General features: G+C 45.3%; 1 protein-coding gene across 2 annotated transcripts in view; it reads right to left on the bottom strand.

The window, feature by feature from the left end:
* The window catches only part of dapk2b (death-associated protein kinase 2b), a 164,696-nt gene extending 148,436 nt beyond the window's left edge, over window positions 1-16,260 (bottom strand). The window contains exons 1-2 of one of the 2 annotated variants that reach the window (XM_084200502.1): window positions 16,172-16,260; window positions 7,278-7,411 (exon numbers count right to left, since the gene is read on the bottom strand). In XM_084200502.1, coding sequence (XP_084056628.1) covers window positions 7,278-7,372 — 95 coding nt within the window. In that variant the 5' untranslated portion in view covers window positions 7,373-7,411; window positions 16,172-16,260. Of the gene's footprint in view, window positions 1-7,277; window positions 7,533-16,171 lie in introns of those variants that run through there. The other variant, XM_084200503.1, reaches the window with a different exon arrangement.
* Window positions 16,261-18,294: the final 2,034 nt, after the last annotated feature.

Here is an 18,294-nt window from a genome sequence, read left to right on the forward strand (position 1 = left end):
TTAGCATCTAGCTTTTTCAAACAGAAATTTGCATCCTGTAGCACTAACTCCAAAAGGTTTTGGGCCACTGTAAAGTCCATGGAGAATAAGAGCACCTCCTCCCATCTGCCCACTACACTGAGGCTAGGAAACACTGTCACCACCGATAAATCTACGATAATCGAGAATTTCAATAAGCATTTTGCTACGGCTGGCCATGCTTTCCACCTGGCTACCCCTACCCCGGCCACCAGCTCTGCACCCTCCGCTGCAACTTGCCCATGCCACCCCCCCCCCCCCCCCCCCCCCCCCCCGCTTCTCCTTCACCCAAATTCAGACAGCTGATGTTTTGAAAGAGCTGCAAAATCTGGACCCCTACATATCAGCTGGGCTAGACAATCTGGACCCTTTCTTTCTAAAATTAGCCGCCGAAATTGTAGCAACCCCTATCACCAGCCTGTTCAACCTCTCTTTCGTATCATCTGAGATCCCCAGAGATTGGAAAGCTGCCGCGGTCATCCACCTCTTCAAAGGGGGTGACACTCTAGATCCAAACTGTTACAGACCTATATCCATCCTGCCCTGCCTTTCGAAAGTATTTGAAAGCCAAGTTAACAAACAGATCACCGACCATTTCGAATCCCACCGTACCTTCTCCGCTATGCAATCTGGTTTCCGAGCTGGTCATTGGTGCACCTCAGCCACGCTCAAGGTCCTAAACGATATTATAACTGCGATCGATAAAAGACAGTACTGTGCAGCAGTCTTCATCGACCTGGCCAAGGCTTTCGACTCTGTCAATCACTGCATTCTTATTGGCAGACTATATAGCCTTGGTTTCTCAAATGACTGCCTCGCCTGGTTCACCAACTACTTCTCAGATAGAGTTCAATGTGTCCAATCGGAGGGCCTGTTGTCTGGACCTATGGCAGTCTCTATGGTTGTGCCACAAGGTTCAATTCTTGGGCCGACTCTATTCTCCGTGTATATCAATGATGTCGCTCTTGCTGCTGGTGACTCTCAGATCCACCTCTACGCAGACGACACCATTTTGTATACATCTGGCCCTTCATTGGACACTGTGATAAACAAACCTCCAAACGAGCTTCAATGCCATACAACCCTCCTTCCGTGGCCTCCAACTGCTCTTAAACACAAGTAAAACTAAATGCATGCTCTTCAATCAAACGCTGCTGGCACCAGCCCACCCGACTAGAATCACTACTCTCGGTGGGTCTGACTTAGAATATGTGGACAACTACAAATACCTAGGTGTCTGGTTAGACCGCAAACTCTCCTTCCAGACTCACATTACGCATCTCCAATCCAAAGTTAAATCTAGAATCGGCTTCCTATTGCGCAACAAAGCCTCCTTCACTCATGCTGCCAAACATGCCCTCGTAAAACGGACTATCCTACCGATCCTTGACTTTGGCGATGTCATTTACAAAATAGCCTCCAACACTCTACTCAGCAAATTGGATGTAGTCTATCACAGTGCCATCCGTTTTGTCACCAAAGCCCCATATACTACCCACCACTGTGACCTGTACGCTCTCGTTGGCTGGCCCTCACTACATATTCGTCGCCAATCCCAGTGGCTCCAGGTCATCTGTAAATCACTGCTAGGCAAATCCCCGCCTTATCAACACCCACCCGTAGTCTGCGCTCCAGCAGGTATATCTCACTGGTCATCCCCAAAGTCAACACCTCCTTTGGCCGCCATTCCTTCCAGTTCACTGCTGCCAATGACTGTAACGAACTGCAAAAATCTCTGAAGCTGGAGACTCTTATCTCCCTCACTAACTTTAAGCGTCAGTTGTCAGAGCAGCTTACCGATCACTGCACCTGTACACAGCCCATCTGAAATTAGCCCACCCAACTACCTCATCCCCATATTGTTATTTATTTTGCTCATTTGCAACCCAGTATCTCTATTTGCACATCATCTTCTGCACATCTATCACCTATTTATTGCCTTACCTCCATAACTTACTACATTTGCAAACACTGTATATTTATTTCTGTTGTATTTTTGACTTTATGTGTTGTTTTACCCCATATGTAACTCTGTGTTGTTGTTTTTATCGCACTGCTTTGCTTTATCTTGGCCAGGTCGCAGCTGTAAATGAGAACTTGTTCTCAACTGGCTTACCTGGTTAAATAAAGGTGAAATAAAAAATATATAAAATTATAGTTATCTTGGACATAAAGTTTAATGTTGCTGGCGAGTGGGGGGAACAAGTTGAGGAGTATTCAACCAGGCTTGATATGATTGACATTTCCCCTCTGCCTGTGGTCACGAAGTTAGAGGCTGTGAGAGAGGGGGCCCTACCAAAGATTCAACATCTGATTGCTAATGTGTGTCTCCCACAGAAGGTTCTGAGGGAAATGAATAACGAAACTGTTCAAGTGGTGAGAAAGTGTCTACGTGCCGTAGAGAGGGGGGTTTAGGTGGCCCGAATGTTGAGTGGATTTCCACTGCTACCAGACTGACTCACCTGTTGAACATGCTGCTACCAGACTGACTCACCTGTTGAACATGCTGCTACCAGACTGACTCAGCTGTTGAACATGCTGCTACCAGACTGACTCACCTGTTGAACATGCTGCTACCAGACTGACTCACCTGTTGAACATGCTGCTACCAGACTGACTCACCTGTTGAACATGCTGCTACCAGACTGACTCACCTGTTGAACATGCTGCTACCAGACTGACTGACCTGTTGAACATGCTGCTACCAGACTGACTCAGCTGTTGAACATGCTCAACAGTGACGATGTGACAGTTAAGGAGTTAGCCAGAGCCTCCTTCCTTCTGGACCTACAGGGGAGGAAGGTTCCACTGGCTACGGACACTGAGGACAACTTCCTGGGTTTCAGGAGGACGGTCCCACTGGCCACGGACACTGAGGACAACTTCCTGGGCTAGAGGAGGAAGGTTCCACTGGCCAGGGACACTGAGGACAACTTCCTGGGCTTCAGGAGGAAGGTTCCACTGGCTACGGACACTGAGGACAACTTCCTGGGCTTCAGGAGGAAGGTTCCACTGGCCAGGGACACTGAGGACAACTTCCTGGGCTTCAGGAGGAAGGTTCCACTGGCCAGGGACACTGAGGACAACTTCCTGGGCTTCAGGAGGAAGGTTCCACTGGCCAGGGACACTGAGGACAACTTCCTGGGCTTCAGGAGGAAGGTTCCACTGGCCAGGGACACTGAGGACAACTTCCTGGGCTTCAGGAGGAAGGTTCCACTGGCCAGGGACACTGAGGACAACTTCCTGGGCTTCAGGAGGAAGGTTCCACTGGCCAGGGACACTGAGGACAACTTCCTGGACTTCAGGAGGAAGGTTCTACTGGCCAGGGACACTGAGGACAACTTCCTGGGCTTCAGGAGGAAGATTCCACTGGCCAGGGACACTGAGGACAACTTCCTGGGCTTCAGGAGGAAGGACAATGGAAAATTGGACACTCGTGCTGCGGGTTTGGAGTCTGGTCAGACTGGCCGGACCTCAACGACCTGTGCAACCGGACTGGACTGGAGCTCAGGTGGACACCGACTGATATGCAAACTGAGCCAGTGACTGCCTCTGATGCAGTTGTGGCAGACCCCTGTGTTGTTGTGGAGGCTTCGGTCACCCATGATGGAACATCTCATCCTACTTCCAGGACAACACTCCTTGGTATCAGACGGATGCAACTACTGCAACACTGGACTGGCCTGAGGCTGCAGGGGGAAACTGGACTGGCCGGAGGGAAACTGGACTGGCCTGAGGCTGCAGGGGAAACTGGACTGGCCTGAGGCTGCAGGGGAAACTGGACTGGCCTGAGGCTGCAGGGGAAACTGGACTGGCCTGAGGCTGCAGGGGAAACTGGACTGGCCTGAGGCTGCAGGGGAAACTGGACTGGCTGAGGCTGCAGGGGAAACTGGACTGGCCTGAGGCTGCAGGGGAAACTGGACTGGCCTGAGGCTGCAGGGGAAACTGGACTGGCCTGAGGCTGCAGGGGAAACTGGACTGGCCTGAGGCTGCAGGGGAAACTGGACTGGCCTGAGGCTGCAGGGGAAACTGGACTGGCCTGAGGCTGCAGGGGAAACTGGACTGGCCTGAGGCTGCAGGGGAAACTGGACTGGCCTGAGGGAAACTGGACTGGCCTGAGGCTGCAGGGGAAACTGGACTGGCCTGAGGCTGCAGTGGAAACTGGACTGGCCTGAGGCTGCAGGGGAAACTGGACTGGCCGGAGGCTGCAGGGGAAACTGGACTGGCCTGAGGCTGCAGGGGAAACTGGACTGGCCTGAGGCTGCAGGGGGAAACTGGACTGGCCTGAGGGAAACTGGACTGGCCTGAGGCTGCAGGGGAAACTGGACTGGCCTGAGGCTGCAGGGGGAAACTGGACTGGCCTGAGGCTGCAGGGGGAAACTGGACTGGCCTGAGGGAAACTGGACTGGGCTGAGGATGCAGGGGAATCTCTCTGCTCTGGACTGTGCTGTCCACTCTGTCTCCCATTCCATGTACCAGAATGCTGCCATTGGCCAGGACATTCTCACCTTTACTGTTAAGGCGAGGCTGCAAGTTCTACCAACAAAATATAATCTAACACTCTGGTACCCTGCAAACCATGACCCATTTGGATTGTACATGAGTCAAATGTAATGGAGGCCATTGCCCATGTTGTGAATGGCTGTTGTTCATACAAGGATCTGTCCATTGCTAGACATGAACGCCTTGTCGACCTGATAGCCAGCGAGGTGAGAGAAGTGGTCTCGCCAACAGCACACACGCATAAACATTCCTGTGTAAGGGGAAGTCGGTTTGATGTTGATGATGATGTGTTTTCCTGTGTGCCAAATACACCAGATATTGTTGTTGTGGAGGGAGGCCAGGGGAAGGTCCTCATTTTGGAAGTGGGCTGCTCATTTGACAGCTACATGGAGCAGGCCTTTGCCCAGAAGTTGCTTAAGTACCAGCCCCTCGGGGCTTGGACAGCCTCGGGTGGAGGTGCAAGCTGGTGGCGCTGATATTCATCAGTCTCGGCCACGTGCACAGGCTTGCAGTGCGTGGCCTCCAGATTGCGGGCCTGACAAGAACTAGGGCAAAGCAGTTGTCTAGGTGCTGCTCTGTTCCAGCTGTCGTGGGCAGCCTAGCTGTGTGGAGGAGAAGGTGCTGCTCTGTTTCAGCTGTCGTGGGCAGCCTAGCTGTATGGAGGAGAAGGTGCTGCTCTGTTTCAGCTGTCGTGGGCAGCCTAGCTGTATGGAGGAGAAGGTGCTGCTCTGTTTCAGCTGTTGAGGGCAGCCTAGCTGTATGGAGGAGAAGGTGCTGCTCTGTTTCAGCTGTTGAGGGCAGCCTGGCTGTGTGGAGGAGAAGGTGCTGCTCTGTTTCAGCTGTTGAGGGCAGCCTGGCTGTATGGAGAAGGTACTGCTCTGTTTCAGCTGTTATGGTCAGTCTAGCTGTATGGAGAAGGAGGTGCTGCTCTGTTCCAGCTGTTGAGGGCAGCCTGGCTGTATGGAGGAGAAGGTGCTTTCTGTACCCTGGAGTGCCGTGCATACAGGGACCTTTAAAATGTTTGGATCCTTTTTTTGTCAATTTGATATGTGGATTCAAATAAAGTATTTAAAATGTGTGTGTGTGTGTGAGCGTGTGAGTGAATTAAAAGGTCTGTCTAGTCCAGTAGTCTGCATATTAGATGCAGTAGTGGACACACCTCTCCAGTCTCTGATAGTTCTAGGTCCTTGTGTCTGTGGGGTTCAGCACACACATGCAAATCTAACCACTAAGTAACAGCTGAATGTTCCAATAACCAGCATGCAAATAGATGTTGAAGAGCCATCTGAACTGAACCCAGCGTTAAAGAGAACACAAAGTAAACTCCTAGCAGGGTGTGTCACAGAAAACAACATTACAGTAAAACAACAGAACAGGAAGTCACTATAGCATAGTAGACCACAGATCATATTTCAAGGCTGTGTAGAAGTGCTGTTGGCCACCTTTGCCTGGAACCCTCCAATACTGTTCGTCTGTCCAACACATGCTGGACTTAATGGACTCCCTGCTGAACACACTGTTCGTCTGTCCCACACATCCTGGACTTAATGGACTTCCTGCTGAACACACTCCTAACTTCCTTTGAATTATTCTATACTTCCTTAGAATGATTTCCCCTAGATGTTCTCTAGAACAGCAGTTAGTTTGCCTATAGGGCCTGTTGAGGGGACTGGTTTAATTTTAAAAAAGAAACAGTTTGGGAAGTCACCTTAACTATTATGTTCCATTATCCTATCCTGTGTATCTCCATTATCCTATCCTGTGTATCTCCATTATCATATCCTGTGTATCTCCATTATCCTATCCTGTGTATCTCCATTATCCTATCCTGTGTATCTCCATTATTCTATCCTGTGGATCTCCATTATCCTATCCTGTGTATCTCCATTATCCTATCCTGTGTATCTCCATTATCCTATCCTGTGTATCTCCATTATCCTATCCTGTGTATCTCCATTATCCTATCCTGTGTATCTCCATTATCCTATCCTGTGTATCTCCATTATCCTATCCTGTGGATCTCCATTATCCTATCCTACATGTATCTCTTGCTGTAAACTGTAACCTGCTCTCTCCCTGCTCCTGTCCAATACACATCAACAAGCCAGCTGTTCTCTTTAAGTAGCTACACTCTTCTCCCTTACAGCACACCCCGAGGATCAGGCAGGCTGGCTGGCCAGTCAACATGTGGCACTGGGAATAACACTTAAATAGCACTAGGAATGAGTAATTATTAAGGCTAAATACACAACACTGATCTTAGGGCTAAATAAGATGTCTATAACAGCTCATAGTGATGACATACGGCCTATAACAGCTCATAGTGATGACATACGGCCTATAACAGCTCATAGTGATGACATACGGCCTATAACAGCTCATAGCGATGACATACGGCCTATAACAGCTCATAGTGATGACATACGGCCTATAACAGCTCATAGCGATGACATACGGCCTAGAACAGCTTATAATGATGACATAAGATGTCTATAACAGCTCATAGTGATGACATACGGCCTATAACAGCTCATAGTGATGACATACGGCCTATAACAGCTCATAGTGATGACATACGGCCTATAACAGCTCATAGTGATGACATACGGCCTATAACAGCTCATAGTGATGACATACGGCCTATAACAGCTCATAGCGATGACATACGGACTAGAACAGCTTATAATGATGACATAAGATGTCTATAACAGCTCATAGTGTAGTAATAATAGTTCAGGAAAAACAGCAACACTCACCTCCCCAGCTCTTCACCAATCTCATAGAAGTCCTCTACTTTCTGTTGCTTGAAAACAGCCATGACGGTCGATACGTCCTCGTAAACAATAAACATGTAACACTGATTTCAGTCTGTCTTCAGTCTGTCTTCAGTCTAAGTGAGACAACGAGAGAGAATTGCCTGTTCAGTTCTGAGTGAGACAACGAGAGAGAAGGAGAGCAGCGCAGCACAGCATTGACAAGAGCAATGCTGAGTTTTGAGGACTGCCATCTCTACCCACATGTCCGAGCTTGCTACACTGCATTCCAGCTCAAACGAGAAAGGAGCTGCAACTCCATGTGTTCCATTAGCCAGGATAGGATCATTCTGAGGCTGAGCCCAACACTACAGGCCAATGGGCATGACTACGGCCTTGGAGAAAACAACTATTAGCCCACTCAGGCTGCATCCCCTGTGAATGAATGGCGCCGGAGGCGGATGGCTGCCGTTTTATGGACTCTTAACCAACCATGCTATTTTGTGTGTTTTTTCGCATTGTTTTTAAATTATATTGTACATAATTACATTTACGTTACATTTACGTCATTTAGCAGACGCTCTTATCCAGAGCGACTTACAAATTGGTGCATTCAACGTGGGATAACCACTTTACAATATGTATTTATTTATTTTTGTATTTATTTTTTGGGGGGTGGGGTAAGGGGGGGTAGAAGGATTACTTTATCCTATCCCAGGTATTCCTTAAAGAGGTGGGGTTTCAAGTGTCTCCGGAAGGTGGTGAGTGACTGTCAAGGATGTAGTAGGTGGGTGTGGTGGTGGAATCAGGCGCAGGACGCATAAGTATATTCCAAAGACTTTAGTGAAAATACTCACAGTACAAACACTAAATAGCCCGAAGGCGAAACTCCGCACGCAGGCGAAACAAAATACGCGCGCACAAACAGGTGCGACGAAAACACTCCAAACTATGGAGGAACAGCTCAACCGAGCAAAAAGCACAATACGTCTGGCAACAACCAAGACAGTGGAAACAATAACACACAACACTAGGCAAAACACAACGAGAACTTATAGGACACTAATACACTAAACGAGAAACAGGTGTACAACAATCAGACAAAAGCAAACGAACACAGAAACATTCAACGGTGGCAGCTAGTATTCCGGAGACGACGAACGCCGAAGCCTGCCCGAGCAAGGAAGAGAGGCAGCCTCGGCCGAAACCGTGACAGTGACTCCGCTGTCCTGGCGTCATGAGGCACACATGTACATATTACTTCAACTACCTCAACTAGCCGGTGCCCCCGCACATTGACTCTGCAACGGTACCCCCTTGTATATATAGCCTCCTTACTGTCACTTTATTTTACTTCTGCTATTTTTTTCTCAACACTTTTTTTGATGTTGTTTTATTTTTACATAAATGCACTGTTGGTTAAGGGCTGTAAGTAAGCATTTCACTGTAATGTCTGCACCTGTTGTATTCGGCGCATGTGGCCAATAAAATTTGATTTGATTTGATTTGAGCTTGTTCCACCATCGGGGTGCCAGAACAGCGATTACTCACCTTGAACTGGACAAATAATTTTTCGTTAATGAGTCTGACGAGAGGGATTTTCTCCAGACACCCGACAGGGCCCTCATCCCCGTCATTCACAGTATAAAGAAAAGGAGATATCGCGGAAGGAGATCGGGGTGCTTGGTAAGGAGCCGGTCACGAGTGGCTGATCTGCCTTTTCCATCGATACTATTGGCCAATTTACAATCGCTTGATAATAAAGTGGACGAACTACAGGCAGGAATATCCTAACAACGGGACATTAAAAACTGTAATATCTTATCTTTCACCGAGTCGTGGCTGAACAACGACATGGATAACATACAGCTGGCGGGTTATACACTGTATCGGCAGGATAGAACAGCAGCCTCTGGTAAGACAAGGGGTGGCGGTCTACGTGTATTTGTAAACAACAGCTGGTGCACGATATCTAAGGAAGTCTCTAGGTTTTGCTCGCCAGAGGTAGAGTATCTCATGATAAGCTGTAGACCCACTATCTCCCAAGAGAGTTTTCATCTATATTTTTCATAGCTGTCTATTTACCACCACAAACTGATGCTGGCACTAAGACCACACTCAATTAACTGTATAAGGTCATAAGCAAACAGGAAAAAGCTCATCCAGATGCAGCGCTCCTAGTGGCCTGGGGACTTTAATGCAGGGAAACTTAAATCCATTTTACCTCATTTCTACCAGCATGTTAAATGTGCAACCAGAGGGAAAAAAATTCTAGACCACCTTTACTCCACACACAGAGACGCATACAAAGCTCTCCCTCGCCCTCCATTCGGCAAATCTGACCATAATTCTATCCTCCTGATTCCTGCTTACAAGCAAAAAACTAAAGCAGGAAGCACCAGTGACTCGGTTAATAAAAAAGTGGTCAGATGATGCAGATGCTAAGCTACAGGACTGTTTTGCTAGCACAGACTGGAATATGTTCCGGGATTCTTCAGATAGCATTGAGGAGTACACCACATCAGTCACTGGCTTCATCAATAAGTGCATCGATGACGTTGTCCCCACAGTGACGTACGTACATACCCCAACCAGAAGCCATGGATTACTGGCAACATCTGCACTGAGCTAAAGGGTAGAGCTGCCGCTTTCAAGGAGCGGGACTCTAACCCGGAAGCTTATAAGAAATCCCGCTATGCCCTCCGACGAACCATCAAACAGGCAAAGAGTCAATACAGGACTAAGATCGAATCGTACTACACCGGCTCTGACGCTCGTCGGATGTGGCAGGGCTTGCAAACTATTACAAACTACAAAGGGAAGCACAGCCGCGAGCTGCCCAGTGACACGAGCCTAGCAGATGAGCTAAATTACTTCTATGCTCGCTTCGAGGCAAGTAACACTGAAACATGCATGAGAGCATCAGCTGTTCCGGACGACTGTGTGATCACGCTCTCCGTAGCCAATGTGAGTAAGACCTTTAAACAGGTCAACATTCATAAGGCCGCAGGGCCAGACGGATTACCAGGACGTGTACTCTGAACATGCGCTGAACAACTGGCAAGTGTCTTCACTGACATTTTCAACCTCTCCCTGTCTGAGTCTGTAATACCAACATGTTTCAAGCAGACCACCATAGTCCCTGTGCCCAAGAACACTAAGGTAACCTGCCTAAATGACTACCGACCCGTAGCACTCACGTCTGTAGCCATGAAGTGCTTTGAAAGGCTGGTCATGGCTCACATCAACACCATTATCCCAGAAACCCTAGACCCACTCCAATTTGCATACCGCCCCAACAGATCCACAGATGATGCAATCTCTATTGCACTCCACACTGCCCTTTCCCACCTGGACAAGAGGAACACCGACGTGAGAATGCTGTTCATTGACTAAAGCTCAGCGTTCAACACCATAGTGCCCTCAAAGCTCATCACTAAGCTAAGGACCCTGGGACTAAACACCTCTCTCTGCAACTGGATCCTGGACTTCCTGACGGGCCGCCCCCAGGTGGTAAGGGTAGGTAACAACACATCTGCCACGCTGATCCTCAACACGGGGGCCCCTCAGGGGTGTGTGCTCAGTCCCCTCCTGTACTCCCTGTTCACTCATGACTGCATGGCCAGGCACGACTCCAACACCATCATTAAGTTTGCCGATGACACAACAGTGGTAGGCCTGATCACTGACAACGACGAGACAGCCTATAGGGAGGAGGTCAGAGACCTGGCCGTGTGGTGCCAGGACAACAACCTCTCCCTCAACATAATCAAGACAAAGGAGATGATTGTGGACTACAGGAAAAAGAAGAGGACCGAGCATGCCCCCATTCTCATCGATGGGGCTGTAGTGGAGCAGGTTGAGAGCTTCAAGTTCCTTGGTGTCCACATCACCAACAAACTAACATGGTCCAAGCACACCAAGACAGTCGTGAAGAGGGCACGACAAAACCTATTCCCCCTAAGGTGACTGAAAAGATTTGGCATGGGTCCTCAGATCCTCAATTGGTTCTACAGCTGCACCATCGAGAGCATCCTGACTGGTTGCATCACTGCCTGGTATGGCAACTGCTTGGCCTCCGACCGCAAGGCACTACAAAGGGTAGTGCATACAGCCCAGTACATCACTGGGGCCAAGCTTCCTGTCATCCAGGACCTCTATACCAGGCGGTGTCAGAGGAAGGCCCTAAAATTGTCAAAGACTCCAGCCACCCTAGTCATAGACTGTTCTCTCTGCTACCGCACGGCAAGCGGTACCGGAACGCCAAGTCTAGGTCCAAGAGGCTTCTAAACAGCTTCTACCCCCAAGCCATAAGACTCCTGAACATCTAATCAATTGGCTACCCAGACTATTTGCATTGCCCCCCCACATCTCTTTTACGCTGTTGCTACTCTCTGTTTATTATCTATGCAGAGTCACTTTAATAACTCTACCTACATGTACATATTACCCCAATTACCTCGACTAACCGGTGCCCCCGCACATTGACTTGGTACCGGTACCCCCTGTATATAGCCTCGCTATTGTTATTTTTACTGCTGCTCTTTAATTATTTGCTACTTTTATTTCATATTATTTTATATTTTTGTGATTTTTTTTGGTATTCTTTCTTAAAACTGCATTGTTGGTTAAGGGCTGTAAGTAAGCATATCACTGTAAGGTCTACACCTGTTGTATTTGGCGCATGTGACAAATACATTTTGATTTGATTTGACCCTATTCCCAAAAGTAGTGCACTCAATAAGGAATTTGGCCCAGTCTGCCTTTCTTTCACAACAGTTTAGTCAAAGCGACACAAAGCCTGATTCTAAATGCCACTGTTGGTATAACACGACTTCATTATTAGGCAAATTACGACACAAAGCCTGAATCTAAATGCCAAATGAACAGCATTAGCAGCATTAGCAGCAGTAGCAGCAGTAGCAGCATTAACCGCAATAGCAGCATTAACCGCAATAGCAGCATTAGCAGCAATAGCAGCATTAGCAGCAATAACAGCATTAGCAGCAATAACAGCAGCAGTAGCAGCAGTAGCAGCATTAACCGCAATAGCAGCATTAACCGCAATAGCAGCATTAACCGCAATAGCAGCATTAAAAGCATTAGCAGCAATAACAGCATTAGCAGCAATAACAGCATTAGCAGCAATAACAGCATTAGCAGCATTAGCAGCAATAACAGCATTAGCAGCAATAGCAGCAATAGCTGCAATAACAGCATTAGCAGCAATAACAGCATTAGCAGCAATAACAGCATTAGCAGCATTAGCAGCAATAACAGCATTAACCGCAATAGCAGCATTAGCAGCATTAGCAGCATTAACCGCAATAACAGCATTAGCAGCAATAACAGCATTAGCAGCAATAACAGCATTAGCAGCATTAGCAGCAATAACAGCATTAGCAGCAATAACAGCATTAGCAGCAATAACAGCATTAGCAGCAATAACAGCATTAGCAGCAATAACAGCATTAGCAGCATTAGCAGCAATAACAGCATTAGCAGCAATAACAGCAATAACAGCATTAGCAGCATTAACCGCAATAACAGCATTAGCAGCAATAACAGCATTAGCAGCAATAACAGCATTAGCAGCATTAGCAGCAATAACAGCATTAGCAGCAATAGCAGCATTAGCAGCAATAACAGCATTAGCAGCAATAACAGCATTAGCAGCAATAACAGCAGCAGTAGCAGCAGTAGCAGCATTAACCGCAATAGCAGCATTAACCGCAATAGCAGCATTAACCGCAATAGCAGCATTAAAAGCATTAGCAGCAATAACAGCATTAGCAGCAATAACAGCATTAGCAGCATTAGCAGCAATAACAGCATTAGCAGCAATAGCAGCAATAGCTGCAATAACAGCATTAGCAGCAATAACAGCATTAGCAGCAATAACAGCATTAGCAGCATTAGCAGCAATAACAGCATTAACCGCAATAGCAGCATTAGCAGCATTAGCAGCATTAACCGCAATAACAGCAATAACAGCATTAGCAGCAATAACAGCATTAGCAGCAATAACAGCATTAGCAGCAATAACAGCATTAGCAGCATTAGCAGCAATAACAGCATTAGCAGCAATAACAGCAATAACAGCATTAGCAGCATTAACCGCAATAACAGCATTAGCAGCAATAACAGCATTAGCAGCAATAACAGCATTAGCAGCATTAGCAGCAATAACAGCATTAGCAGCAATAGCAGCATTAGCAGCAATAACAGCATTAGCAGCAATAACAGCATTAGCAGCAATAACAGCAATAACAGCATTAGCAGCATTAGCAGCAATAGCAGCAATAACAGCATTAGCAGCAATAACAGCATTAGCAGCAATAACAGCAATAACAGCATTAGCAGCATTAGCAGCATTAGCAGCATTAACCGCAATAACAGCAATAACAGCATTAGCAGCAATAACAGCATTAGCAGCAATAACAGCATTAGCAGCAATAACAGCATTAGCAGCAATAACAGCATTAGCAGCAATAACAGCAGCAGTAGCAGCAGTAGCAGCATTAACCGCAATAGCAGCATTAACCGCAATAGCAGCATTAACCGCAATAGCAGCATTAAAAGCATTAGCAGCAATAACAGCATTAGCAGCAATAACAGCATTAGCAGCATTAGCAGCAATAACAGCATTAGCAGCAATAGCAGCAATAGCTGCAATAACAGCATTAGCAGCAATAACAGCATTAGCAGCAATAACAGCATTAGCAGCATTAGCAGCAATAACAGCATTAACCGCAATAGCAGCATTAGCAGCATTAGCAGCATTAACCGCAATAACAGCAATAACAGCATTAGCAGCAATAACAGCATTAGCAGCAATAACAGCATTAGCAGCAATAACAGCATTAGCAGCATTAGCAGCAATAACAGCATTAGCAGCAATAACAGCAATAACAGCATTAGCAGCATTAACCGCAATAACAGCATTAGCAGCAATAACAGCATTAGCAGCAATAACAGCATTAGCAGCATTAGCAGCAATAACAGCATTAGCAGCAATAGCAGCATTAGCAGCAATAACAGCATTAGCAGCAATAACAGCATTAGCAGCAATAACAGCAATAACAGCATTAGCAGCATTAGCAGCAATAGCAGCAATAACAGCATTAGCAGCAATAACAGCATTAGCAGCAATAACAGCAATAACAGCATTAGCAGCATTAGCAGCATTAGCAGCATTAACCGCAATAACAGCAATAACAGCATTAGCAGCAATAACAGCATTAGCAGCATTAGCAGCAATAACAGCATTAGCAGCAATAGCAGCAATAGCAGCAATAACAGCATTAGCAGCAATAACAGCATTAGCAGCAATAACAGCATTAGCAGCATTAGCAGCAATAACCGCAATAACAGCATTAGCAGCAATAACAGCATTAGCAGCAATAACAGCATTAGCAGCAATAACAGCATTAGCAGCAATAACAGCATTAGCAGCATTAGCAGCAATAACAGCATTAGCAGCAATAACAGCAATAACAGCATTAGCAGCATTAACCGCAATAACAGCATTAGCAGCAATAACAGCATTAGCAGCAATAACAGCATTAGCAGCATTAGCAGCAATAACAGCATTAGCAGCAATAGCAGCATTAGCAGCAATAACAGCATTAGCAGCAATAACAGCATTAGCAGCAATAACAGCAATAACAGCATTAGCAGCATTAGCAGCAATAGCAGCAATAACAGCATTAGCAGCAATAACAGCATTAGCAGCAATAACAGCAATAACAGCATTAGCAGCATTAGCAGCATTAGCAGCATTAACCGCAATAACAGCAATAACAGCATTAGCAGCAATAACAGCATTAGCAGCATTAGCAGCAATAACAGCATTAGCAGCAATAGCAGCAATAGCAGCAATAACAGCATTAGCAGCAATAACAGCATTAGCAGCAATAACAGCATTAGCAGCATTAGCAGCAATAACCGCAATAACAGCATTAGCAGCAATAACAGCATTAGCAGCAATAACAGCATTAGCAGCAATAACAGCAATAACAGCATTAGCAGCATTAACCGCAATAACAGCATCAGCAGCAATAACAGCATTAGCAGCAATAACAGCATTAGCAGCAATAACAGCAATAACAGCATTAGCAGCAATAACAGCATTAGCAGCATTAGCAGCAATAGCAGCATTAGCAGCAATAACAGCATTAGCAGCAATAACAGCATTAGCAGCAATAGCAGCATTAGCAGCAATAACAGCATTAGCAGCAATAACAGCATTAGCAGCATTAGCAGCAATAGCAGCATTAGCAGCAATAACAGCATTAGCAGCAATAACAGCATTAGCAGCATCAGCAGCAATAACAGCATTAGCAGCAATAACAGCATTAGCAGCAATAACAGCATTAGCAGCAATAACAGCAATAACAGCATTAGCAGCAATAACCGCAATAACAGCATTAGCAGCAATAACAGCATTAGCAGCAATAACAGCATTAGCAGCATCAGCAGCAATAACAGCATTAGCAGCAATAACAGCATTAGCAGCAATAACAGCATTAGCAGCAATAACAGCAATAACAGCATTAGCAGCATTAACCGCAATAACAGCATTAGCAGCATTAACAGGTATCAAACCTGAATATTCAAAAGCAAAAAAGTAGTTTTACAGAAGTTACACTTTTGTAGAGGAAGTTGTGGAAGATTGAGCATATAGAATTTACTATAATCATGATCATTGAAATAATAATTTAAAGTTTAATTAATGATTTTCAAGTTGCCTTTAGGATTTGTTGAATAAACTTTCTCCACTAAGGACTGTAACACCATTACAATCTGAAGGGACAGTTTCCTTGTAAGAACAATAGAACAACTATATAACAACAACTATACTAGGTAAGCTGTAAAAAAGTAATTTATGTTCTTACCTTTATATGATATCAAAGTAAATAGCTGGTCTTGTTGCAGTAGTAAGTCATACTACTCCTCTAAACTGAAGTGATGGCTGTGACTCTGCCTGCAGTCGGTGTGTTGTGACCCACCTCTCTGAGCAGCGACACAGACTCGGCTCTGTCTCTCTGAGCAGCGACACGTCTAGTCTTCCCTGCCCAAGTCTGAAAATGATGCCATCTGGTGGCTACACATGAAACTGCACTGTCACTTTGAGGAAGCTCACTTATGTGGGGCTTGAGAAACAGAAAGTGATCCTCGGAATGTATTTTAGATAAGCTTTGGTGGTTGGTGTTGGTGTTGGCTATACATTCCATATGCTTTTCCTGTTACTACAGACAGACACACACTGTTCCAAAACAAGCAAAGTGTGAGGGAACCCACCTGGCTAGAGAGACAGCAGAGCAGTGGACGTGGCCATAGCAAATCTAAATCAAATCTAAATCAAATCCAATTTTATTTGGCACATGCTTCGTAAACAACAGGTGTAGACTAACAGTAAAATATTTACTTAATGGTCCTTTTCCAAAAATGCAGAGTTCAGATAAAGATAAAAAATAAAATAAATTAAATAGTGACATGTGGAATAAATACACAGTGAATAACAATAACGTCTAAAAGTAACATATCTATATACAGGAAGTACCAGGTAGTAACATGTCTATATACAGGAAGCATCAGGTAATAACATGTCTATATACAGGAAGTACCAGGTAATAACATGGCTATATACAGGAAGTACCAGGTAATAACATGTCTATATACAGGAAGTACCAGGTAATAACATGTCTATATACAGGAAGTATCAGGTAATAACATGTCTATATACAGGAAGTACCAGGTAGTAACATGTCTATATACAGGAAGTATCAGGTAATAACATGTCTATATACAGGAAGTACCAGGTAATAACATGGCTATATACAGGAAGTACCAGGTAATAACATGTCTATATACAGGAAGTACCAGGTAATAACATGTATATATACAGGAAGTACCAGGTAATAACATGTCTATATACAGGAAGTACCAGTACTGAAATTAGCCCACCCAACTACCTCATCCCTATATTGTTATTTATTTTTGCTCTTTTGCACCCCAGTATCTCTATTTGCACATAATCTCTTGCACATCTAGCATTCCAGTGTTAATACTAATTGTAATTATTTTGCACTATGGCCTATTTATTGCCTTACCTCCATAACTTGCTACATTTGCACACACTGTATATATATTTTCTGTTGTATTTTTTGACTTTATGTTTTGTTTTACCCCATATGTAACTCTGTGTTGTTGTTTTTATCGCACTGCTTTTCTTTATCTTGGCCAGGTCGCAGTTGTAAATGAGAACTTGTTCTCAACTGGCTTACCTGGGTAAATAAAGGTTAAATAAAAAAATTAAATACTGAGTCAGGGGTTCCAGGTAATAACATGTCTATATACAGGAAGTATCAGGTAATAACATGTCTATATACAGGAAGTACCAGTACTGAGTCAGGGGTACCAGGTAATAACATGGCTATATACAGGGAGTACCAGTACTGAGTCAGGGGTACCAGGTAGTAACATGGCTATATACAGGGAGTACCAGTACTGAGTCAATATGCAGGGGTACCAGGTAATAACATGGCTATATACAGGGAGTACCAGTACTGAGTCAATATGCAGGGGTACCAGGTAATAACATGGCTATATACAGGGAGTACCAGTACTGAGTCAGGGGTACCAGGTAATAACATGGCTATATACAGGGAGTACCAGTACTGAGTCAGGGGTACCAGGTAATAACATGGCTATATACAGGGAGTACCAGTACTGAGTCAGGGGTACCAGGTAATAACATGGCTATATACAGGGAGTACCAGTACTGAGTCAATATGCAGGGGTACCAGGTAATAACATGGCTATATACAGGGAGTACCAGTACTGAGTCATTGTGCAGGGATATGATGTAATTGAGTTAGATATGCACAAATACGCTACCGGTCAAAAGTTTTATAACACCTACTCATTCAAGGGTTTTTCTGCCAAGAGTGTGCAAAGCTGTCATCAAGGCAAAGGGTGGCTATTTGAAGAATCTCAAATAAAAAATATATTTTGA

This window comes from Coregonus lavaretus, assembly GCF_964263955.1.
Source record: "Coregonus lavaretus genome assembly, contig: HAP1_SCAFFOLD_515, whole genome shotgun sequence".
In the NCBI taxonomy this organism is placed as follows: Eukaryota; Metazoa; Chordata; class Actinopteri; order Salmoniformes; family Salmonidae; genus Coregonus; species Coregonus lavaretus.